Raw genomic sequence first — 25,666 nt, forward strand, 5'->3', positions numbered from 1 at the left:
ACTTCTGTCCATATAAATTATCATTTTAAAGGGTTTAAGCATTAACAATGCTTTGATATGACTCTTTTTAGAAGATGTATACGCATTATTTGGACACATGTCCTGAGTCGCCCAAGTGGTAAATCAGGAGTCACAAATGCGATTAAAAATTAATTGCTATATATTCACACTGACAAAATAAAAAAAGAGTGTCCTGATGTGGCATTTAACGCCAGTATATGTACACAATAGTAGTTGCCAACCTTATGGAAGATTAAAAGATGATGCTGTGCTACTTAAGATCATCAAAAAGGAAACAAACAGCGATATGAACCAAATTCTTTCCTCATGAATTATAATAAAATTGAATTATAATAAAGTATATTTTCTGAAAAGATGAGTGAAAGGGTTAAATATATATGTGTATATATATTTTGCATTGTAAACTTAATTTAATTGGAGTATGTTAAGATAAAACCCAAAAGTATGATATTTATCTCACTTTTTGACATTTTCATATGGCTTTGTTATTATTTGGTCATTAGAAATGTTATTAAATTCATAAGTATCCTGAATTGGCTTAACAGGCTTAAAGGAACAATCCAACAACTGAACATTGCACTTCAATAAAGTTGGGGGACTCACAGGACTCAAAGGGAAAACTAATAAAGACTGGAAAATACTGGATCATACATTTCCCATAATGCAACTGGGAAAGTGTCTTTCATTAGACCCTCATCCGCCTGGTAAACACTTACATCCTTTAGCACCACACTTCCAATTCGTAAGGCTTTCTACTATAAATGTGTAGTCCCCAAGCCCACGTTGATTTAACCCTGATGACATCACTGTGACATCATCTGGGTCCTTCAGAGCCAAAGAAGTCATGCAGCTGTTTTGACAAACTGAGTAGTACTACACATGAGTTGTTTACTGAACTTTATGTTCCCCTTTAAGAATAAATATTCATTATGTTGATGGTGTGAGAAATGCACAAACAGCAGTGGCCTGAAGCAAGTCTGACTCCTCACTAACCATCATCACCAACCGTATGACCCTTCCCTCTTCAGGCTGCTGCCTGCCTCCTGATCTGAGACCAACTGATGAGGTCAGCAGAGATCATCACCATGGTGACCTTCGCTGAGACAACACAGGTCTCTCATATGGACCTGTGTGAGCCGACGTGCATGACCGCAACCCTGTCGCCTGGGCTGAGGAGGAAAAAGATGCTGTGGCAGAATGCAGTAAAACACATCATCATCCAGCAAGAGCTCAGCGCCCAGGTGAGTGATTAGTCCACGATCATCAGTAGATTTGTTGAATCCACTTTATGAGGACTGTGTGTCCCGGAACAGATATGGTATCCTCTGAACAATGGCCTCATTTTACCCAATTCACAGAAAACTATACAAAACTGAAACTCATGTTTGATTTCTGTGTCTGACAATGTTTGCACTGACAGCATGAACATGATTTAGTGGGATATTACTGGATTAACTGAGATATCCGTCTGAGATTCCTTCTGTCACTCCAATGCAATGTAGATGAACAGATTTTCATGTGAGCTGTGCAAAGCTTTCAACACATAATAAAAATATAAACATGAAAGAAATTCAAATATAATTTTGTAATTTATCAAAATGTAATTCAATGCCACGAGAACTGAACTGCGTATGAAATCCAGTTTGTTTTAGCTGTATTGTCATGTGGCCGAAATCAAGCAGATACATATAGAGGTCACACAATCTGATCTACCTGCATGGGTACCAATAGGCCTGGTGAGAGAATAATAAAGGATCAGTGCCCATAAATACAGTTCAGTGATGATTATTACCATTTCTATACTATACCATCCTAATGGCCACTTGTTAAAGGAATGGTGTGAAGTTCAGCGAAAAGAGTGGGGACAGGAAAAGTGCCTGACGCATTTGATTCTCTGTCATGTTTGATAGGTGGGTGTGGAGCCAGCAAGGAAAATCTTTGTTACAGATACCTACATAGAGGAGATCAACAAACAAATCCGCAGCAGGGCCTCACGCGGTGTCACAAAACGCCGCTCGTCCACGTTCAGAGTGCACCCTTCCCAGATCCGTGGCTCCACCAGCACACAATCCAGTGTCAGGGGCTCTTTTAACGACTACGCCAGCGATGCCGACTTTTTTCTTCACTGGGGCCACACGATTCGTGGAGTCTACATACCCAGCCTGAGGCACACCTTCAAGTCTCGTGATCTGGAGAAACTCTACCAGCAACACTACTCTCACCAAAGACGCAACTCTCTAGCCATCACCAATGTAATCGACGCAATGGCCAAGCTACACATATTGGTTCTGTACCTGGCACTGGCACCTGAGGCAGTCACAGACACCATTCGTTGTTGCCTGACTGGTATTTTCATGGTGTTAGCTATAGCCCTGTGCATCATAGTGTTAACTTGCAAAGACTCCATGTCCCCACGGTGGCTTCACTGTGCCGGCCTAGCTAGCTGGCTGCTGCAGACCACACAGGTGCTGGGAGGACTGGTGTACGGTCTGGAAAAAGATCCGTCGTGGTATGTTCTGTTCACACTGTTCTCCACTTACACGCTGCTGCCGTTACCGCTACTGTGGGCCATTTGCGCGGGCTCCCTCACCTCAGTGCTGCACCTTGTGGTGGAAATGGTGTGCTACTACAATGATGCCATCCTTCTGAGAAGGGTGAGAAAATCAGCCGACTACACTGGCTTTAAATACACTGTCCCCAGCTTATATATTAAGTGTTATATCTGAAATTTATATTAATTAATCAAACCATCTTTTATAAGATAACATCCCTTTTGTACATATTTTACTGTCAAAGTATATTATGCTATAAAGTTTTTAGTCCAATTCATTACAGATGAAGATTCCCTCTTTTCGGACCTGGTTTCATACATATTTATATCATGCCCAGTTTTATGTTCCAGATCCTAAACAACTAGAGGTACTACACAGTTTAAGGCTTAATGAAACACCAGCTGTTTTTCCAGTTCTTTCAGTGAAAAGTGATTTGATTGATTTTACTTTTCCAATCATTATTCCTATCTGCAGCCCCAAATATCATCCCCCTGATAATCCCTCAAGTCAACTAAAAGAAGACTCAATTTCCTTCTTTCCCTCCTTTCTTATCCTCCTCTTGCATTGAATGCAAAATCTCTCTTGGATGCAGGTGTTTGCCAAAGGCCTGCTGTACTTAGGCATGAACACAGCAGGCTTGTTCATCCACTACCTGACAGACCACGCCCAGAGGCAGGTTTTCCTGGAGACACGGCGCTGCATTGAGGGTCGCCTCAAGCTAGAGCAAGAGAACCAGAGACAGGTACCGGTGCCTCTGCTGTTGTGTCATAGGTTAGACTTGAAGGAGCGTGAAGACGAATTGTATAATGACCACTGCTGACTGTTATCACTTGTCTTTGAACCTTGGTCGTTGATTGTCATCAATATTTATCACTTAAAGGATCAAAAAATGCCTCCTGACTCACTATTACCTTATGCTACCAAATGTATTTTAACACTTGGCCACTCAGGAGCGCCTGGTGCTGTCGATCCTGCCTCGCTTTGTTGCCTTGGAGATGATCGCTGACATGGGCTCTTTGGAGGATGAACTCAATCCTCAGGAGTTTCACAAGATCTATATCCACCAGTACAAAGACGTCAGGTACGCACACACACACAAAGTTAGTATGCATGTATTTCCAAGGGGTATAGAACCCTTATCCTGTTTTTATACTGTTATACTGTTTATACTTGGTGTCGCCCTTAATATGCTACTTCTCTCTCTCCTCTTTGCAGCATCCTTTTTGCAGACATCAAGGGCTTCACCCTGTTGTCCATGAACCTGTCAGCACAGGATTTGGTCCGAACCCTCAACGAGCTCTTTGGACGCTTCGACCGACTGGCAGAGGTGCGAATTTGGGCCCTTTGTTCTCTTTTTTTTTAGATAAAATATATTTGACACAACTTCCATCCATTGCCATCCATTTATTTTCTCTGTTCCCCGGTGTCGCAGGAGCACCACTGTCTGCGGATAAAGATACTGGGAGACTGTTACTACTGTGTGTCAGGGGTCCCCGAGCCGCAGCGCGCCCATGCCCGTCACTGCGTTGAGATGGGCCTGGCTATGATCAACACCATACAGTCAGTGTCAACTCGCTGGAGTTCTTTAGGGGCTATCATGCTCTCTCCTGATCTGATCTGAATTTCATTGATCATTTTGTTTTGAGAGTCGTGTGAAAATTAAAAGCATGGACCAAATCCTATTTTGAAAAAATCTGCAGCTCAGCTGTAGCATTTATGTTTATGTGCAGAAAGGACAATAGCCATTAGTCTAACATTGTCACTTCACTATCCACCATTACTAGGCATGTGCGGCGGCAGCTGAACTATGACATGAACATGAGGATTGGGATCCACTCGGGCTCTGTCCTGTGTGGGGTGCTGGGCCTGCAGAAATGGCAGTTTGACGTCTGGTCCTGGGACGTAGGCATCGCCAACATGCTGGAGGCCGGGGGCATACCGGGGTCAGAGATCCAGCAGAGTACTCCTTTGATGCACACACACATTTGATCTCTGCCTGAGTTACCACATATTCTCATGTTAATTTTATGTTATTTTCATGTATAAAATTAGATCCTAAGTTTTATTTGATAGGATTTTAAATTTGAGGCAAAATTTGTGCTTTGAATCGAAGTGAAATCACATTTTTTTTCCTGAAACACAGCAAAGAACATAAACACATACCCTTTCTAGATTAGTTGATAATTGTCATGTGTAAAAAGTGAAACAAATTTCCTCATTCTGAAAAAAAATTCTAATTTTTTTCTTATCATGATTGGAGGGTTTTATCTTTGTACATTACCAATAACTTTGTCTGCTTTTATTTTTTCTCATCCAGACGCATCCACATCTCTAGGGCGACTCTGGACTGTCTAGAGGGAACCTACAAGACCGAAGACGGTCATGGCCGTGACAGGAGCGAGTTTCTTCTCAAACACAACATCGACACTTTCCTCATCTGTCCTCAGGAGGAAGGGAACAAAGCCTCCCACGCTGAGCGTCCCAAAGTCAAGAAGACAAATCGAACGTGGAACCCAGAGCTGCCCTTAGGGATTGACATGAACAGTGTAGGTGCAGGCATACAAAAACTGAAGAGGGTGTTATCTTTAACACGTCCCACTTGTTAGCCCTAAGTAGTAAAATGTTTCAATCTTATCCGTATCCCCCTCTTGCAGATCCTGGCCTCCTTTACAAATGGCTCGCTCCCAAACATATGGCAGTCCACCTCCAAGGAGATCAACAAACGTATCAAACATGCCATCGAGGTTCGAAGCAGTGACCGTATGCACAGGGAGCACATCACCCCCCTGGCGCTGGTGTTCAAAGACACACACATTGAGGACAAGGTCAGCAAGTACAGATGGTGGTTCAGAGGGCGTTTGGTAGGAGGGACGCCAGAGAGCAAATGATGATGACTGTGATCTTTCTTTGATCTCTTTTGGTTGGTCCAGTTCTCCCAGATGAGAGATGAGATGTTCAACTCCAACCTGGTCTGCTCCTTCATCATGTTCCTCTTTCTCATGGCTGCCCAGGTCCTCGTCCCTGCTCCCAGGTAGGGAGCAATTGTCCAGTTGAAGCTCACATTTTTAGCACCAGTAAATTCAAAGATTTTAATGGGTTTATTTAAAGATATTGAACATTGTTAAATTCAGCTTTTTCTGACTGAAAACCTCAGATTTAAAGAAAATGTTGGTTTAATCCTATTGAGAAATGCGCTGTTTGTCTGGTTTTAAAGCCGGTGTGTGTAGGATTTGAATTTGTTGCTCCGGTGCCATCTGGAAATGGCACCAATCATTTAAATCATTTAAAGTTCGTCCCACAACCCCGTAAATTCACACTTCTCAGAGCATTTGTCACACGCTTCTATATGTTCTATTCCACCCCGGATTAACATTTTCACTACTTCCTTCTCCTTATCCTCCTCCCTTGTTCTCCTTCAGCAGGCTGTTCCCGGCCGCCCTCCAGTTTTCAGTCTGTCTACTGGCCTACATGATGCTGCTGCTGCTGGTCCTGGCTGAAGAGTTCAAGTGGGCTCCTGCACCGCTGCAGCAGTTCTGCTGCTGGATCCATGAAAACAACAACGCCCGCAACCTCCTCACCCTTACTGCCATCGCCATCAACTTTGGCCTGGTCTCTGCCGACATGGTGAGAGTCTGAACAATGCAGGGCCAGATTTATACACATAAAAACATTAATGAAACTGGACCTTGAAAATTACATGAATGTTAGTAAGTGGAGTCTCTGTTATCATGTCTTCTGTTATTTGCATGATCGCTGAACTTTGCTCCAAAGCATTGATTAGCATGAATCTAAATATAACCAAAACATCTGAAAACCAGCTCAAATTTCAAATATGTCAGATAAGAATTGTGTATCTTTGTCCTCTGTCTTTCAGTGTTTGGTTGATTGTCTAAGGTTTTATGTGATTTGTATGTTTTTATGCTGTGTGCCTGCGTCCAGGTATGGTGCATTCTCACAGACACGCAGGTTGATGTAACGGACAGAACCAACACAGCCTCCCGTCCGCACACTGCCTGCACTTACCCCGAGGTAAGGACCTCAACAGCCATTTAAAAGTGGAGATTTAACAAGTCACGACGATTATCTGTCATCATAAACTTCTGGTCACTTTTCACCCCAAGAAAGCGATTGTCATCGCAATACATTCTTCTTCAGCATCTCTGAGGTGCCTTCTCTTCGCTCCCTCTGTCAGGTCTTTGTACTGAGCGGTGTGATTGCCATGGTGACTTGTGCCGTGTTCCTGCGTCTAAACTCTCTGCTGAAGCTGGCGGTGCTGCTGCTAGCAGTGGCTATCTACTCTTACCTCATCCACCTGGCCTTCCTCACACTCACGCACCACGATGTGCTGCACAGGTCAGTGCACACGATGACCTTTTAGGGTTCCTCTCTACATTCAGATGTTTATAATTGTTTTGCTAAGCTTTTCAGTGTATATATACTTCTACATATGCTTGATAATCTGGTTGTATTTTTTGTCACATTTTCCTGTCTTACATGCATCATTTCTATCTTCCTCCTCTCTTCATCAACTTGTGCACAGGTCTCACTATGCCAGGAGAAAAGGCATCTCTATCCTTCTCATGGCCATGTTTATTGTCGCTGTGTTCTATAATGGACGGCAGGTACAAATAAACTGACATTTATTAATTTGCAGTTTGGATATCATTTTTCTAACCTGCATTACTGAGACCTAATCTGTAGATGATGGTTTTATCTCCCCTTTACTTTCCAGTGGGAGGCCACTGCCAGACTGGACTTCCTGTGGCGTCTGCAGGCCCAGCAGGAAGTGGAGGACATGAAGGAATTGCGGGAACACAACGAGTGTCTACTGCACAACATCCTGCCTGTGCATGTGGCGCGACATTTTCTGGACCGGAGCAAGAACGATGAGGTGCAGAAAACACGACCTCACCCCTGACTGTGTCGGCCTCCTCCTACAATATGTTTCATTGCTGTTACTAAGGGAGGAAAAACACAGGGAGAGAATAATCCTTTTGTATTTAAATATTCTTTAAATGCTGATTGGACTATTATAGAGATATGAAATATTAATATAATTTATTGACCTTCTTAACTTTTGGAGCTGGTTTCCTAGCTTCATAACTAAATGCTGTACTGAATAAATCAACATAAATACCAGTATGTTTTTGACAATACGCAGTCAAGATGAAAGTGTATGACACAATTTTGATTTCAGGAGCTTTACTCGCAGTCCTACGATGAAGTCGGTGTTATGTTTGCCTCCATCGCTGGCTTCAATGAGTACTTTGAGGAGAAAGAGATCAAACATGAGGGAGTGGACTGCCTCCGACTTCTGAATGAGATCATTGCTGGCTTTGATGAGGTGAGCGTGGGCCTGGAAATTAAAGCGTGACCATGTGACTCTTTACATTACATCAAAATCTGAATAAAGTGACATACTCCAAGTATGGTACCGCTTTTGAAGGGTAGTAGATGCACAGTGTATTTCTGGGTACTGTCAATAAGATAATGAAGAGATTGAGTTATAATTCAGCTTTCAAATGCATGAATACATTTATCTGTGGCATTCTTCCTGTTGTTTTTTCACCTTTTCCATTTAGCTGATAAAAATAAGTTAAGCAGAGATAGAGGGGTTTAATCCAGGACGTGCTGTTGACAAATTGGATTGCTACCCTTTGCTTAACTCAGCTGCCATATATGAGACTGATGTATAACGTCACCTCTTTATCTCTAAATGTTTCCTCACAAGTTGCTGGAGGAGTCGTACTTTCACTATGTGGAGAAGATAAAGACCATTGGGAGCTGCTACATGGCCGCCTCTGGCTTAGCTCCAGACAAGCAGGTGGGATATGCTCCCTTGCACATTCAGCAATTTTTTTGTTTTGACTACATAATTTTTTTTGCCTTTCCGTCATTCATTCCTCCCTTCTCTCTCTCTCTGCATCTATCTGTCTGTCTCTGTCCATCTCTCAGGCTTCTTTAAATGAATGGAACCACCTGAGTGAGCTGGTTTTGTTTGCTTTTGCAATGCAGGAGACCTTGAAAGAGATTAACAGGCACTCTGCCAAAAACTTTCAGCTGCGTGTGGGTAAGTGGCTTACCTCCCATACACACACAAACACACTCTGCAAGGATCTCTGGTGTCGTAGACTTAATACCAATTACTAATTGGTCTAAAGTGAATTAGTTGACTGTGTTGCACACAAACAGGCATTGCTCATGGGCCAGTGGTCGCAGGGGTGATCGGCGCCACCAAGCCGCAGTATGACATCTGGGGGTCAACGGTGAACCTGGCCAGCCGCATGGACAGTACAGGCGTGAGCGGGTGCATCCAGGTACCCGAGGCCACGCGCAGGATCCTGGCAGAATGGGGGTTTGTTTTGGAGCTGCGTGGAGAAATCTTTGTCAAGGGGGTGAGTGGCTGTACAGTTGATATTTTTACGTGCTACAGTAGGAAAAACACTTTTTAAGTATAACTAGTAACATTAAAGGTCCCATATGTTGCTCCTTATCGATACGTTCATGCTAATATTTGCAGGTCCTACAAGAGCTGGTTTACATGGTTTAATGTTCAAAAAGCACATTATTCTACTCATAGCAGACGTGGACAGCGAGGTGGATTCAGGAGGTTTTCAGTGGGCGGGGACAGTCAGCCCGCTGAAGAGCTGGAGGAGGTCACATGATCAACAGATCCCCTTGTGACATCATAAGAGTAGCCAAATGTAAATGGAGCGTTTTTACACATCTTTGCGGGAAGATTTGGCAGGAGAACAGAGAGGAATGTATTTTTTTCTTAGAGTTCAGCAATCTCTAGGCACACCAGGGACACATTTATGTTGAAAAGACATTTAAAAGTGTATTTTGCGTAATATGGGACCTTTTAATGATGCCTCTGTCCAGTTTAAAGTGTCCCAGTAAAAGACTGACGCCTCAACAAATTCTAGCTGCATCTCACTTCAACCTGAGAATCTGCCAGAATAGCTGGAAATACGCGGGATCAGGAGAGGACAGCTTTAAGCAGACTTAGACGCTGGTGAAAGCAATCACTAATTAGTTTGTAGAGTGTAGACATGTAGAAATGAACTAAAACAAGGGGGACATCTAGTGGTGAAGAGAAACAACAGCCATTGGCATATACCGGTTTATGTGGTATGTTTTTATTACGTCTTTTTTTCTATTTTAAGCACTTTGAGCTGCATTTTATCAATGAAAAGTGGCGTACAAATTATTATTATCATTATTTTTATTATTGTTGTTGTTGTTATTATTATGATTATTGTTCTGGAAGGGGAAATTTAGTGCATGAAATGTTTATATATTAATTCATTATAACTATATTTGTGAAGAGGTCTTGATAATAAAAGCCTTGAAGGTAACTTAGAAAGGATGGCTACACATCGTGACCTCTGCTGTCATCTCAGGTGAGCGAACGTCAGGGGAAAGTGCGCACCTATTTCATCAGCACCATGCGCAGTAAGGGGGCCAACGCTGCAACAGATGGCCGCCTGAGGGGGCGGACAGGAGGACGCTTGACGCTAGCAGAGGTGGTGTTTGGCCTCGTCCAAGCCAGACACAAGGAGAAGATCAGGGAGACCAATGGGGGGTACGCTCTGGCTCCCTGCACCCTGCAATGCTGAGGGGGCCTTTAAGGTCAGATGACGGCAGGGGGAGGAGGACACAGGGCGGCCACGTTGCTCCTACTGGTTTCCAGTTCTGTTTTTTGTGTCTCAGAGACGGAGAGGAAGCTACCAGAGGCTTTGTTCCCATTTCCTCCATGACCGTGTCCTCCTCCGCTTTCCTGTCCTCTAGAAAAGAAATGTAAAAGTTTTTGTGCAGTACTGCACATGGAGGAACTGATCCGTTGGCAGGTTTCACATAGTGCAGTGTGGTCTGGACGCTACTTAGAGAGGACCTGACTGTCCCACTGGCCTCTTTTACATTAAGTCTGAATAACCATCTGGAGAGTACTGCTTTTTTTTTATTGCCATATCTCCACATCATAAGCGTTGTTTTTAGTTGTTACGTTCATTTTGTACAACGCAAACAAAGGCCAACATGTCTTTTGTCTTTCTTTTTGCTGTCAGCCCTCACACCTCTAAGCCAAAACACAGAATACCTCAAAGCAACCAGCTGAACCTCTCATAGACTACCAATGGCCTATACAAGATATTTTTTTAATTGTGTCACCTTGCAAAATTCTCACAACTTTTCAGTGCATTTTGTGTTGTGAGTTGATGCATTATTTCTACTAAACTACTGTCCTGGCCAAGATTTTCAAAATAGTTTTAGTGGGACTTCAGTCACCGTATTTCACTTTATCAACATAATTCACCAAACAAAAGTCCCATTATTTACGAATGGACTGTTGCTTGGATTTATATTGTACTTCATTACATATGTTTCTCCTGCATGTAGCTCCCACTTCTCGTCAGCTTTCTTATCACCGTCACTGTGGATTTCTGAGATTTGTCATTTGAATGTGACAAATCACACATAGCCAATTCAGTTTTGCCTCGTTGGATTATTACTCTCTCCTTCCATTAGTTAATTACAGTTGTACTGTATTTCCATCGTAGCAGTGGAACATGTGAGTGTTTATTTGTTGAACTTTAATGCCAAAACCACCTCCCATGTCATTTCTCTTCTTCTGTACTGAAAGCAAAGTTTTCCTGTGTAATAATGATGTAGGCCTGATGCATAATGACCCTGTGATAAAAAGAAAAAAAAAATTAATTGCAAGTAATCAGTTTTACCTGAAGGATGAGAAGCTCCTCTGTGGGACATCCTGGGGACTTTATACAGTCATTGGGCACATATGAGCTTTCTAAAAAGTATGGCATTATTTATTGGAAATATCTGGAAATGTAACGTGTCACAGCAAAATGGTAACGTTGTGTTAAACTTTATTCCACATAGGCCTATAAAATGTGTTTTTTTCATAATTTTTACTGAAACATTTAATAGTCTACATTTTCTGCTATTAAAATCATTAATAACAACACATCTGAGTGGTGTTATGTTATTTTAACTGAATCATTCTGATGCATTCAAGTAACTTGATTCCCAACAAGCAACATTTGCACTTTATGCACATCATTTATACATAATTTATCCTTTCCTCCAGCTGGTCATATCTGCATTTCAGTTTTTTTTGTGGGGGTCTATCAGAAGGACTCGTGTTACTTTATTGTCAGTGCCTCTGCATATCAGAGGCAGGAATGTATGGTATATAATGTAATGTAATGATAACATGCCAGCAGCAGAGGCAGGATGATTTTTACTGCGCCACCTACAGGTTTAACAAGAAGCAGAGAGAAGATCTGGGCACAACCAAGCTTAAGTATGATTAAAATTTAACATACACAGAAATTAAAGAAGGCAAAGTGTAACAAGAAGATTGTTCCCCTTGTTATGCAAAGCAGACAGTAATGATGAGCAGTGAATACAGGTAGAGACAGGCTTTGTCAGACTGGACTGCTGCACATTAATGGTTTTGTTTGAGTTTGAAATCTAAAATATTTCACCTTTAATAACAACAGTAATTTAATGTTCAGCCTCCGTCTGTAGCACAGAGGGTCTATAAAGGTCTGGACGATTTCTCTTCACTCCATCACTCCTGGCTGCCACTCGCGCGGGTATTTCACTCCTCGATCGTCTATTAGAAAAGATGGATCACTCGGATTTGAAAAATGGCCTCGTCCTGGGCTCCACCTTCATATGCTCCATGGTTCAGATTTGTCAGAGGCAGATAGAGAAGAATAAACATAAATACTGCACAAATCAACTCATTAGGATGTTAAGGGCCCTGACACAACAGGCCAGCTGTGAAGATCTTGATATATAGATTATTAATTAATTTGAGAAACACTTGAAAAACAGTTCATTTTTCTGTGAAGTCTGCATCTTAATGCTGTTTCAGTGTCTCGATATCAGCATATGATAGAATACTTTATTGATCCCTGGGGGGAAATTCGGGTGTTACAATAGCATAGAAAGTTATATAAGGGGAGAAATGTGAAATCTATTCACGATATTTTAATTTACGTTGATTAATTGTCTCAAATGATCAAATTAAATGAACTTTACACTTAAAATCATCAGAACCTGCCTTCATACACCACCATGGTTCCCCAACAACGGCATTTTGTTCATCAGTAGTTTATAAAGTAGGGGTGATTTGAGCCTGTGGGGAAGATGAGCCACCCCTTGTTTGCAGGAAATTGATCATTGATAAAATTGATCATGCGACCACACATTTTTGAAGAGTCACCCATTTTACTCCCCCTGTGATGGAGAGAGGCCTGTGGAATAAGTGGTAAGACCATTTAAATAAAATAAAAAAAGAGAAATATTTTGCCGTTCAAAGTGATTTTTTCTGTGTTCTAATAGGTCGTGTTGAAGACAACTTGCCACTGAAGTTGTAAACTTTATCTTTACTATGATAAAACCTTTAAGAAGCCACTTGGTATTGAACTTGTCTGTGATACAGCATTAGGCTTTATGAGGCGAAAATGTTCACGTTTACTTCCACATCAGGAGCAAGCTGTAATAAGAAAGATCCAAAGTGATTATTCCCAGGGATGCTGAGATATAAGTGCATATTTTAGCTGAAGACATTAATGTCACATCGCCATTGTAAAGGTCAACTCACCCCGCTCTCCCCTAGCTGTCTTTATCCCATTAAAGTCAAGGCTGGTGTCCCTGAGGTCTCATTCAGGTTAACTGGTGATTGTCAATAAAGAAAACTGTGAGTCTTTAAGATCTCTGAATGACCATGAAAAGTATTTCAAAGCTGTGCTATACATAACTAAGACTTTTCAATGCATAGTCCTGAAATTTAGACATGAATTAAATATTAGTGTGTGTGTGTGTGTGTGTGTGTCTGCAGCTGTCTCATTTGGGTGTTTTTTCAAGGTCCACATTTGAGAGTTGAAACACAACGAGACCACATTTTTGTCTGCAGTGTGAGACTCTCCTCAGACTTATCAGAGCCTGAAGCTGGACACTCAGAAAACCCTTTAATTTTAGTTTAATGGTGATGTGTGATTGAGGGAGCTGCTGCTGCTGTTTTGTTGGTGTTGCTGTTTTTGGTAGCAGGAAACAGTGACAGAGTGAGAGCTCTTCACTTACGTCCTTTCTGCGTAACGCCGTGCAGGCACGCGGGCTCTGCTCCTCCGCCCGTGCATTGATTGTTGTGGCTCCTCGTCTTCCGCAGAAAGTTCTCCTCGCAGTCAATTCATCTTATTTCGCAGCAATATCGAAGAAGCATGGCCGACTCTCAGGAGGACAAGCTCTACAAAGCGGAATATGCCAAAAGCGGCCGCGCGTCGTGCAAGAAATGCAAAGAAAACATCGCTAAAGACTCGCTGAGGATGGCCATCATGGTGCAGGTAACGTAGCGACGTCTGGACTCAGTTCATGTGGAGAAACCTGCCCTGTTTGCTAGCCCACCACCACCCTGCTATCTCCTCTGAACCAGGTGGTGTATTCGGCGTATGCGAAGACTGTAACAGAAGTAGCTGGAGCATGGGAACATGTCTTTAATGGTGCGGGTTCCGGTTAGGCCCTCGTTAGCATTTAAATGGCTGACATTGTCTATGGAGTCTTGTTCACAAAGAGCCGTCCAGCCTTTCTTAATGATTCTCGCAGGCTTGCACCCTGCTGCTCATCAAAGTTAGGCTCACTGCTCATCTGCGTCTTTGGGTTTGAATACAACAGCCGTGCAAACTCTGTGAGGGTGAGCATCCCAGCTCGGAGGATGAAAATCACATCATCACCGATGTGTAAAGTCTGCCTGCAGCCCCACAGAGAATTCATTAACTAAAAAAAGACTATTCATGTCCCGTGGAGCAGCTCCAGACGTTCAATCACTTAACTTTTCAGCTCTGAAGGCCAGTCTGAATCTGTTTAACAGCAGTCAGCAGCATCAGCAGTAGCAGCAGCACCACAGGTTCATTACTTTATTGCTTATGGCAGTGTAATAAATGGCCATATCTCTATGAGCCGCTTTTGTGTAATCAGAGAAAATCTGTATTTGTATTCCACACAAATCTGGAATTGATTTCCATTCCTCCTTCATAGTTGCAGAAGTTGCTTCTTGTGTTAGACCCCAACAAGTGCCCATCCCATCGCACAATACAACTGTGTAACGTCTCCCAAACTGAAAATGAAACACACCACCAACAGTTCCTTTCAGTTCATTTAAACCAGAAGAACTCAGTACACATGAGGGAGATGATACTATGAAGTAAAGCTGATAGATCATGATTAATGAGCACTGAAACAGAAAACACGACTTTAGTCTCACCTCTACGTGGAGACAGTTAACGCTTCTGTAGTGAATTGTTGTGTATCTGAATGTTACTGCACACTTTAAGATGTTTTGCCATGACAAATACTTCCTCACATAAGGCTCTACACTATATATATTTTTTGTTATGAGCCAGTACACTGTCATTCCTTATACATATGAAATAGTTAGTGCTGAGTGGCATAAATATTACATTGTAATCTGTTTCATAAAATAGAGAAATCATACACAATAAAGGTCCAGCAGGGTCACTCCACATGTATACCTTTTTTTCACTGTAAGCATCCTGCATGCACTCAATCCTCCCTGTTTGTTCTTCCTCTGGCAGTCACCCATGTTTGATGGGAAGGTCCCCCACTGGCACCACTTCTCTTGCTTCTGGCAACGAGCAGCAGCTCAGTCCACTGCTGACATTGCTGGGTACTCTGACCTCCGCTGGGAGGACCAGGAGAAGGTCAAAAAGGCCATTGAAAGTGGTGGAGCCGCAGGAGGTCAGTACTCGCCTTCTAGCTTTTGACTTGCGTCTTAATGGATTGTTACAATATTATATTGCCGCACACTGTGTGTACAGTGTGTATCCACGGAGACCGATTGGCAAACATAGCTAATAACGTTTTATATTTGTACACAGAGGGCCTCGTGCTTTCATATAACAGCTTAGTGAACATTGTTCTTTCACACAGGCGTAGAGTCAAACACACATTATTACAGCGCAGCAGCAACTCACTGCCAGCAGTGAATAGATGCCCCTATACTCAAAAATCATTAAGATGTGGGAAAAGATTGTTTCCTCGGGTTTGAAATTTAGTCTGTTTTTTTCACATTTTTATTAGTGAAAAAAATATATAGATTCATAGAAAATTAATTTAACTTCACAGCCATATGTGGTGTTTATAGAATAGTGGTAGTATTTGTTCTAATAAATTATATTTATCCTCAGAAATGTTGCATATATCTGTAGTTTTTTATTATTTTAGTATTACTCTTGTTTTGTTTTTTTTTTCATTAAAATTGGATAACTTCCCTCTTGTAGGAAAAGGGGACCAGAAGAGTGGAGCAAAAGGAGAGAAGACGCTGAATGACTTTGCAGTTGAATATGCCAAGTCAAACCGCAGCACATGCAAAGGCTGTGAGCAGAAAATAGATAAGGTTAGCAGCCACTTTTATTTCACACAGGAAAACTGTGTAATATAAATACTAACAGATTACTCAATATGACATATATATTATACATTATGTAAGGTTTATGGGGTTTTTCTATTGTGTCTGAGTCTGTGATCCTCTGGCCTCTCCTTCAGGATCACATCCGCATATCCAAGAAAACTGTGGACCCAGAGAAGCCTCAGCTGGGTCTGATCGACCGCTGGTACCACACAGCGTGTTTCGTGAACCGCCGGGAGGAACTGGCCTTCAAGCCTGAATACACCGCCGCCCAGCTGAAGGGCTTCAACGCGCTACGGACAGAAGACAAGGAGGAACTTAAGAAGAGGCTCCCCACTGTCAAAACCGAAGGGTGAGACGTAGAAGAAGGGATAACGTTCTTTTGTGCAGGTTGGGTATTTAGAGCAATGTGAAGCCTGGTCAGGTTTGGTGTGTGTTCTGGTCAGCCGCCCCCTCTCTGCCATCACCATTGGTGACATTTGAAGCCTCCCTGTCTCCCACCATCCTGCAGCACAAGAAAATCGCCTTAAAGGTGTCCCTGAAAGCTCTCATAGTGTACGCGTACAGGAAGGGGTTGACGGCAGAGTTGGCATGCGACAGGATGATGGCGGTGAGCAGCAGCTCTAGCGGCACAGGGCAGCGTGGGCAGAGCAGCAGGAAGCAGTTGATTACGTGGAGCGGCATCCAGCAGACAGTGAAGAGGAAGAGAACCAGAAAAAGCGAAGTGGCGGTCTTCATCTCTCGGCGCGTACTGGCTGCGGCCCTCACTTGTCCCTCCCCTCTGCCACCTTGCTCAGCTGCGATGCGCCTCATCTGCCGCTTCACCGTGACAAATATTTGGGCGTAGATGAGAAACATGATCACCAACGGGGTCAGCACACATGCAAAGAAGTTGAAATAGACCATGTAGGTCATGTCCACCACCAAGACAAAGAAACAGTAGCCTGAGTCAGGTGGTGTCTTGTGCCAGCCCATCAGAGGCACAAGCCCAATGAGAAAGGCCAGCAGCCACGTGGTCAGGATCAGGAACAGAGCGTTGCGAGGCCTCATCAGGGCGTGGTAGCGGAAGGGCATGAAGATGGCCACGTAGCGCTCCACAGCCACGGCGAGCAGGCTGAAGATGGAGCTCTGGGTGAACATGATTAAAACACTCAGCATGAGCAGACACAGGTAGAGGTTGTGACGCGGTAAACCGACATCAGTCAGGATGGCGCAGGGAATGGCTATCGTGCCCACACAGATGTCTGCAACTGCAAGCGAGACCAGGAAGTAGTTGGTGACGGTGCGCAACTTGCGGTTGAGGCCCACGGCAGCGCAGACCAGTAAATTGCCGATAGTGGAGAGAAAGGCAATGATGAGCTCAGCTGCCATGTACGCCACATTAGGGGAAATCACCAAGTCAGCAGGCGGAGGTGAAAGAGAAGTTAAAGAGGAGGAGGTGGAGGAAGGAGTGGTGGAGTTGTGGAGAGAGGAAGAGGGATGGGATGAGTTTCTCATTGGGCGGAAAGAGTCGAGGTTCAACAATGATGTGGTGTTCTCCATTATTCCTCTAAAGAGAGAAGTAATGTTCAAGTCAGAAGTCACTCTAAGCCGTTCAGCAGGACGATGAAATGTGACAAAGCAACACAATTACTCACCAACCTTCAGCAGTGTGGTTCTTCCTCAAACAACAGTTATTACTCACAAAACTAAGGAGTCCATCAATGTTAGTGTGACAACCTGATACAGTACGTCTGTCCTCACATTAAAGATCGCACACTTCTGTTTGAACAAGTCTGGAGGACGCTGTTTTATAGAATTCCCTTCTTCCCTCTTGATGTCAGTTGCTGTCTGATAAGGGATGTTTGTCTTGTTTATTTTGCACCCCGAAGGATCAGACGGAGACCGTCTGGCACCGGATGGTCATTATTTGATATGTGTGTCTGGTCTCTGAGGAGGGCTAATAAATCTTTCTTGTCAGGGCAGGTTGGATGATATCAGCATTGACACCTGGGATTGTGTGTGTGTGTGTGTGTGTGTGTGTGTCCGTGTGTGTGTGTGTGTGTGTGTGTGTGTGTGTGTGTGTGTGTGTGTCCGTGTGTGTGTGTGTGTGTGTGTGTGTGTGTGTGTGTCCGTGTGTGTCCATTAACTGAGGGAGCCCTAATGAATTTGCCTAATGAATAAAGGTGTCAGACTCTGGCTTGTTTATTCCAGATCTTGTCTATTTTCCGGTATCCCTTTTGGCCTCATTTAGGAAGATAATTTGGATGTTTTTTTCGTCCTCTCTTTTGTCTATACTGAACGATTAACAAAACAACAAAAGTTTTGAAGAAAGCTATTCTGCCTGCTCTCACAGAAAGCGTAAAGCCGATGAGGTGGATGGAGTATCAAAGAAACAGAAGAAGGAGGAAGATGATGAGAAGAAGAAGCTGGAAGAACAGTTAAAGGTGCCTTTTTAATTTTATTCCCTATTTTGCAGAAAACATCACATTATGCTAGCCGAACATGTTTTTGATATGTTGCTCTGTTTCTCGTGCATCTGTAGAACCAAAGCCAGCTGATTTGGGGAATCAAGGACAAGCTGAAGAAATATTGTTCAACCAACGATATGAAGGAGCTGCTGATTGCAAATGGCCAGGAGGTTCCCTCTGGAGAGTCCAACGTAAGAGAGCATCGCCTTATTTCACTCCCACTGTATTCAGCATGAAATAGAATTTAAAAAATGATCAGACCCATTTTTATGTTTATGATGAAGGAGAAAATGTATTGTTCAGTCTTTACTGTATATGGGGTTGGGGAGTGTTCACATTTGAACCGGTACTGATACCCAGCGGTACTGTCTTTCAGTACTTCACTCTCTCTCTGTAATAACTAATTTTAATTTCAGAACAGGTTGTTATTTGTGCAGAACATTTTAGACACCACACAAAGTAAAACCCATTGCTGCATCTAGTTTTTTTTTAAAGTGTATCCACACTGTTCTGCTTTCTCTATAACAAATACTCCAGCCCTCTCTCTCCTCTCATGTGCTCTCAGGTTATGAAATGTAGCACTGATTGCTATAACATAAATTACTTCTTGGGAGTAACAACAAAGTTCAATTGGTACTCTTCAGAGTACCCAAGCTCAGTTCCCAACCCTAAACATCTGTAGCCACTGTAATACCTGATGCTGTTAAAGTTACTCCTCCATAACACACCATGTATTTGTTGTTTAATTGGCAGGTGGTGGACTGCCTGGCCGACGGCATGGCTTTCGGTGCTCTTGAGCCCTGTAAGGAGTGCATGGGCCAGCTGGTCTTCAAGGGTGATGCTTATTACTGTACAGGAGACATCTCAGCTTGGACAAAGTGTGTGTTCAAAACCACAACACCCTTACGCAAAGACTGGGTCACCCCAAAGGTAGGTCACCTCATTTCAGGGCTCCTTTTGGTTCTTTGTAGAGTAGCAATTTCCATGCTGAATCACCACTGGTGAGCAGTATTTATGGCGGTGTAATGAAGTGCAGTGGTTGCATATTGCAGCTGAGTTATGGTTGTTTCTGGCTATATCGTTTCAGGAATTCCATGAAGTTCCCTTCCTGAAAAAATTCAAATTCAAGCGACAGGACAGGATTTACCCAAAGGAAGCTCCCCCCCAAACAGTGACCACAGCCAAAGCAGAACCCCTGGCGAGTGCATCCAGTGCTCCGACTGAGCGACTGCCAGAGGGCGCGCCTGCAGGTTAGTGAAGAAACCGCTCTGTACGCTCACCTTGTGATTTCATTCAGTTGTTGCGTTTATGAAGCACTTAAATTTAAATTTTGAATTAACTTTTTAACTCTATCAAAATATCTCTTGAATGAATAAGTAAAACTGAAATGAATAAAACAAAGTAGAACTGCCATCACTGGTGGAATTTGAACACAAAATAATGAAAAATGCTTCATTCAATGATATCATTTTGTAATATGTATGTTTTTGTCTCTTAGACAAACCTCTCACTGGTATGAAACTGTTGGCTGTGGGCAAGTTGTCCAAGAACAAGGATGATCTAAAGGCTTTTGTGGAGGAGCTGGGTGGAAAGATTACCAGCACAGCCAATAAGGCCTCAGTCTGCCTCAGCACCAAGAGTGAGTAACCAATCACAACTTGAAGAAATACCAATATGTAAGCCAGTCAGTTCACTCAGTTCCTTTCTTAAAGCTTATTGAACCAAATGTAGGAATATAATGATGATAATAATCCTTCATGACGTGTAATGCAACATTTCACACCTGCTTCCTCCTCACGCTTTCACAGAGGAGGTAGAGAAGCTGAGTAAGAAAATGGAGGAAGTGAGGGACGCCGGTGTGCGCGTGGTCTCCGAGGACTTCCTCACAGACATCAAGTCATCGGGTAAAGCCCTCCAGGAACTGGTCTCCCTGCACGCCATCTCACCCTGGGGTGCCGAGGTCAAAGTCGAGGCTCAAGCGTCATCTGTGGCCTCCAAGTCTGGAACGCTGGCCACTAAGAGCACAGGCAGGGTGAAGGAGGAGGAAGGTAAAGGATATGTGGTGCTGATATTAATGCCTGAGCTTCTACATGTTTGTTAGGTCATGGTTTAGAGGGGTGATTCATCTAGGCTTGTTTTAGCGTTGGACTGTTGTGCTCTTTGGTGTATATTTGTAAAAACAATTGCATCTACACTATTACAGGTAGTAGCAAAACCAAGAAGATGAAACTCACAGTCAAAGGAGGAGCTGCTGTGGATCCAGATTCAGGTAGCCACGAGTACCCTGCGGTGAAAAGATAATTTATCCATCCCTTGTTTTGGTCTTCTGACACTGACTGATGATTTTGATTTCACAGGTTTGGAGAACAGCGCTCATGTCCTGGAGCAGAACGGGAAGATGTATAGCGCGACTCTGGGTCTTGTGGACATCGTCAGAGGAACTAACTCTTACTATAAACTGCAGCTGCTGGAGGACGATGTACAGAAACGGTCAGTGTTGCTGTTATTGTCATAGTGAGGGAAATGATGATATTAACTGCGTTAGAATAATCCCTCTGGCTCAACTCATTTCTAACACTGGCTATCTATCATGCATGTGCAGGTACTGGGTGTTCAGGTCATGGGGCAGAGTGGGCACCACCATTGGAGGCAACAAGCTGGACAAGTTTCACGACAAGAACTCTGCCCTGGACAACTTCCTGGGTGTCTACAAAGAGAAGACGGGCAACGACTGGGGCTCCTCCAACTTCACCAAATATCCCAATAAGTTCTACCCCCTGGAGATAGACTACGGACAGGTACATGCCACACACGCACAACTATAGAGGAGATATCCCGCACTATGTTTCCTGTATCTGACTGCAGTTTGTTCATGTTTCTCGACAGGATGAGGAAGCAGTGAAGAGGCTGACGGCCACCGCTGGTACAAAGTCTAAACTGGCCAAACCAGTCCAAGAGCTAATCAAGACCATCTTTGATGTAGAGAGCATGAAGAAGGCCATGGTGGAGTTTGAGGTAAGACTTGTTTGGATGATATATGTGGCCGATTACATGAGAGGGAGAGAGAGAGGAAAAACCTCATCAGGCAGATCTAGTTTGTTTTCAACGTAAAAATAAATTCCACATCTCAATAAAATGTAGTATTCAAGTGGTATTTCATAGTTCTAGTATCTTATAGTTTTTGTAAAGAAAGTACATTGTGCATTCAACTTTTTGTGTTAATGCAACACCAGTGTGTGCATTATTCTTTTGTGTCCCGCTTGAGCACAGCTTATCTTTCCTTTCTTGTCTGCAGATTGACCTCCAGAAGATGCCCCTTGGGAAGCTGAGTAAGAGGCAGATCCAGAGTGCCTACGCTCTCCTCACTGAAGTACAGCAGGTTGGTAACCCAAAAACTCCTTGTGAGGGTTGTCTCACTATTGTGTGATGGATTTGGGAAATTATGGCAAGGTGTGCTTCTACGGCTGTGTTTGGACCAGATATCCGTAGCGAACCCTCTCCCCTGACCATGAAGTATTTGACTACATTGTTTTTTTTGTATTTTTTTCATAGGCTGTGTCAGATTGTGTGCCAGAGTCACAGGTACTGGATCTCTCCAATCGCTTCTACACCCTGATACCCCACGACTTTGGCATGAAAAAACCTCCACTGCTCAACAACCTGGACTACATTCAGGTAAGGAGACAAACCCCACATCCTACTGTCCAGTTTTCTCTTTTTTAATAAATGGATTTAGTTTTAATGGATCTCATAACATCCACACGCATCACTGTTCAGGCTAAAGTTCAGATGTTGGACAACCTGTTGGATATTGAAGTGGCATACAGCCTGCTGAGAGGAGGGACCCAGGACAATGAGAACGATCCCATCGACATCAACTATGAGAAACTCAAAACTAAGATTGTGGTGAGGAGTGTAACTCTATGTTTTACTATTTCATTGTATGAAGAGATTATGTATGGAAAGGTTACAGTGGGCTTTATATTGGTTATTTCACAGGTTGTTGACAAGACTTCACGTGAGGCTGAGATCATTAATCAATATGTTAAAAACACCCACGCTGCTACACACAACACTTACACACTGGAAGTGCAAGAGGTAAGTCATTTTGCTTCATTTTGAATATAATGTTGCAAAAGCTTAGCTTGTATGAGTCTTTGTTTATAGTTAATGATTCTATATCGAACTTTGTGTAACTTTGGTTTACTTTTTGTTCTCTGTTATGAATTCCCATCTTATTGTGTCTCCTGATTTTTCTTTTTTTCTTTTAATTTCTTTCCAATCCTTTTAGATCTTTAAAATTGCTCGAGAGGGAGAGCACCAACGGTACCGTCCCTTTGAGGAGCTACACAATCGGCAGCTACTGTGGCACGGATCTCGCGCCACCAACTACGCTGGTATCTTGTCTCAGGGTCTTCGCATTGCTCCCCCAGAGGCCCCAGTGGTGAGTTTTCATTAGATTTGTTCTTACTCAACAATGAAATCCCTTTGCTTTCATAACTACCTTTGTTCTGCCATGTTGAAGATGATTTTTCTCCCATGCATTTCTGTACTAAACTGTCATTTTGTTTATTTATTTCTAGACTGGTTACATGTTTGGCAAAGGTGTGTACTTTGCCGACATGGTGTCTAAGAGCGCAAACTACTGTCACACCTCCCAGTCGGATCCTGTAGGCCTCCTTCTGCTGGCCGAGGTCGCCCTCGGCAACATGTAAGGGACAGTCTCGTGTGGCTTCATCAAATAATGCCAAAATATCAACCTTTTCTTGTGCTTCAAACATATTTGCTGACAGTGTAAGTGAATGTGTCTTGCTCTTAAATGCAGGCATGAATTGAAGAAGGCTTCCCACATTACAAAATTACCCAAAGGCAAGCACAGTGTTAAAGGTGAGAAAACTTTTATTTTATCTTGATTATTTTATAAAAAATGTAATTTATTCATATACTCTTGTGTTTCAACGCTTTCTGGAAAACCTGGTGGCATTTAGTTCCATTTTTGTGCTTAAAAACACAGAAGGTCAAGCTCAGTAATTGGAAATATACCCTTACACAACAGGTGCTCCTATTTCTAAACAGCAGATTAATGTAACTCGTAAGCTGTGCTGCATAAATGTGACTTTTAATGAGTAAAGTTATGTAAATCTTTTACAACACAGAATTCACACACATACCACCCATGTGCTGCTGGGAGAATGTTTTGGCAATAAATGTTATTAATAGTACGGCGAAACATCCGGCAGCTCAACTGCCTCTTGGTAATAATATATCACAGTTTGGTTTGTGCTCTGCTTCAGACGTTCATACATGTGTTGTTTTTTTCCTGCAGGTGTGGGTAGAACTGCTCCTGATCCGACTGCTTCAGTCAATTTAGACGGGGTGCAAGTGCCTCTGGGAAAAGGATGCCACACCAACATTGATGACACAAGTCTACTGTACAACGAGTATCCTTTAACACTGACCACCTGGTTAATGAATTTGATAATAATGTTGCCAAAGGACCCCACATTTTTCCTGCTTTACCATATAACTGACTATTTCATGGTTTGTAGAAAAGTCCATTCTCACAACGTCATATTTAGACCAATGTTGCCACTCAAGATTGTTCTTGGATGGCTGGTTACATGTGGGCAGGTCTGTGATAACACTCAGCACAGGTTATATTTTCCTGTAACAAGGGTTTCTATCGTCCTTATCGTGTTGTATGTCACTCTGAGGGACCAACGGTGTTTTATACCTGGTTTACATTAGCAATTCTGATATTAACAGACACATAAATCGCTGACTCAGACTGATGGTAGCCACTGCATGTTGAGCTTATGTCAGGACAACAATAAAAACAAATCTTGTTGTCCTAACCATATTCCTTCATAAAATGTAAGATTTACACAACAGGACTGTTAATCCATTATCTCTTACCTTAGATCGTCTCATTTTGTTCACCTCTCATATGTCATGTTTCAACTTCCCCTAATTTCACTGTGCTGGTCATATTATCTGTAGTCTCTGTTTTCTTTAACCGCTGCTCCTCCAGATACATTGTCTATGATGTTGCGCAGATACACTTGAAGTATCTCCTGAAGATCAAGTTTAACTACCAGACATCCCTGTGGTGAGAGGGGCTGTTTGCCAACCCTCCTTGGTGAAAGCAAAAGACCACCGTTGCCTCCAAACGCCTGGGCTTCATTCTCTGCAGCAGAAAATGTTTGGCAAGGAGCGACACTAAACCACGCTTTACAATGGTCATTGGAAATCTCTAGTCACTTTATTGCTTTTTCATCAGGTGTACTAGCTGGCAGCCTTCCTTAGTAATGCATTAGGTACTCAAATACCTACTTCAGAGTTGCTCACAGGACAGATACAGAAATCAGAGCTCCATATAGTGGTTGAAGCACATGATGCATATGACATAGAAAGGTTTTGGGTTTCAGACATTAGAAGTTTTCTGTCTCTCGTGGTAATCTTGATTTCAGAAGGACTTTATTTCATCATTCTGTAATAAACCTGTAGTTAATAAGGCATAGACCTGCAAATCTAGAGGAGAGTTGAGTTGTGAGCAACCAACCTGCAGACATAAACAAAGAAATGTTATTTTGCTAGGGTTCCTCACTAAAATGGCCGCTAAGATGAACATTTTGTAGACTGTTGGGTTCAGAGATACAGTACAAGGTCTGACATGTACATATTTGATTTGTTGTTTGTCTCTCAAGCTGTCTTCCTTGCCGTAAATAAAAATAAACCATGTGTTTAGTGTTTACGCAAAGTATTCTGTAAAAGAAACGACTACCATGGTATGTGGTACACTTTTTTCTTAGTGTTTTTCTCGCTGACCTCAAACAAAATAAAACATTGAGAGTTCTCAAAATGCCAGTGTGTTGGAATTGCTTTATTTTCTAGTACTGCATGTTTGATCCAGGTTCAATTTTGGATCTGATTTCAGTGTGGAAATATGTACATTTGCATGCCAAGTTGCAAGTAGTTGGAAAAATCCCTTTTAGGCTTTCTCTGAGGCTGGTCACAAGTCTGGGTCAGCTCCTGATAAGTACTCTAGGAGCCAGAGGGATTTCTTCAGCTGGATAGTAACTTGTGCTTGAAGTTGGATTTTAACCCTCCTGCCCATACATAGAAATAAGAGTGTTTAATGACATTATTTTCCCATGTGAAAGAGTCTGGAAGTTTCCATTAAAGCCATT

The 25,666-nt window shown here is 42.7% G+C and overlaps 3 protein-coding genes across 3 annotated transcripts; 2 read left to right on the forward strand and 1 right to left on the reverse strand.

Annotated features, from left to right (window-relative positions):
• Positions 1-1,082: 1,082 nt before the first annotated feature.
• On the forward strand, positions 1,083-10,192 carry LOC139217467 (adenylate cyclase type 8). Its single transcript, XM_070848770.1, has 20 exons — positions 1,083-1,262; positions 1,932-2,675; positions 3,166-3,315; positions 3,524-3,654; positions 3,789-3,900; positions 4,006-4,133; positions 4,358-4,516; positions 4,891-5,119; positions 5,228-5,398; positions 5,504-5,604; positions 5,996-6,197; positions 6,513-6,602; positions 6,766-6,926; positions 7,114-7,195; positions 7,306-7,464; positions 7,771-7,917; positions 8,305-8,397; positions 8,529-8,643; positions 8,766-8,968; positions 9,977-10,192. The coding sequence occupies exons 1-20, from the start codon at positions 1,083-1,085 to the stop codon at positions 10,190-10,192; spliced, it is 3,573 nt and encodes a 1,190-aa protein (XP_070704871.1).
• A 3,537-nt stretch (positions 10,193-13,729) lies between these two features.
• Positions 13,730-25,343, forward strand: parp1 (poly (ADP-ribose) polymerase 1). Its single transcript, XM_070848772.1, has 23 exons — positions 13,730-13,945; positions 15,194-15,356; positions 15,899-16,014; positions 16,164-16,378; positions 18,362-18,452; positions 18,551-18,667; positions 19,230-19,406; positions 19,564-19,726; positions 19,975-20,115; positions 20,285-20,524; positions 20,680-20,745; positions 20,834-20,966; positions 21,079-21,274; positions 21,363-21,491; positions 21,772-21,855; positions 22,029-22,151; positions 22,254-22,382; positions 22,476-22,574; positions 22,768-22,920; positions 23,060-23,187; positions 23,302-23,363; positions 23,803-23,917; positions 24,508-25,343. Exons 1-23 carry the CDS (start codon positions 13,823-13,825, stop codon positions 24,587-24,589), a joined length of 3,045 nt encoding a protein of 1,014 aa, XP_070704873.1. The 5' UTR covers positions 13,730-13,822; the 3' UTR covers positions 24,590-25,343.
• adorb1a (adenosine receptor B1a) lies at positions 16,447-17,460 on the reverse strand. The gene has a single exon (XM_070849828.1). It carries the CDS (start codon positions 17,395-17,397, stop codon positions 16,447-16,449), a length of 951 nt encoding a protein of 316 aa, XP_070705929.1. The 5' UTR covers positions 17,398-17,460.
• Positions 25,344-25,666: the final 323 nt, after the last annotated feature.

The sequence above is a fragment of the Pempheris klunzingeri genome, chromosome 18 (assembly GCF_042242105.1).
Source record: "Pempheris klunzingeri isolate RE-2024b chromosome 18, fPemKlu1.hap1, whole genome shotgun sequence".
NCBI classification, from domain to species: Eukaryota; Metazoa; Chordata; class Actinopteri; order Acropomatiformes; family Pempheridae; genus Pempheris; species Pempheris klunzingeri.

Bases quoted from the DNA above. Each gene is read 5' to 3' on its own strand.
- parp1 (XM_070848772.1), top strand. From the start codon at position 13,823: ATGGCCGACTCTCAGGAGGACAAGCTCTACAAAGCGGAATATGCCAAA. The intron at 16,015-16,163 runs GTTAGCAGCCAC...CCTCTCCTTCAG, and splicing joins GTGAGCAGAAAATAGATAAG to GATCACATCCGCATATCCAA. The intron at 23,188-23,301 runs GTAAGGGACAGT...TCTTAAATGCAG, and splicing joins GAGGTCGCCCTCGGCAACAT to GCATGAATTGAAGAAGGCTT.
- adorb1a (XM_070849828.1), bottom strand. From the start codon at position 17,397: ATGGCAGCTGAGCTCATCATTGCCTTTCTCTCCACTATCGGCAATTTA.
- LOC139217467 (XM_070848770.1), top strand. From the start codon at position 1,083: ATGAGGTCAGCAGAGATCATCACCATGGTGACCTTCGCTGAGACAACA. The intron at 4,134-4,357 runs GTCAGTGTCAAC...CACCATTACTAG, and splicing joins GCTATGATCAACACCATACA to GCATGTGCGGCGGCAGCTGA. The intron at 8,969-9,976 runs GTGAGTGGCTGT...CTGTCATCTCAG, and splicing joins GAGAAATCTTTGTCAAGGGG to GTGAGCGAACGTCAGGGGAA.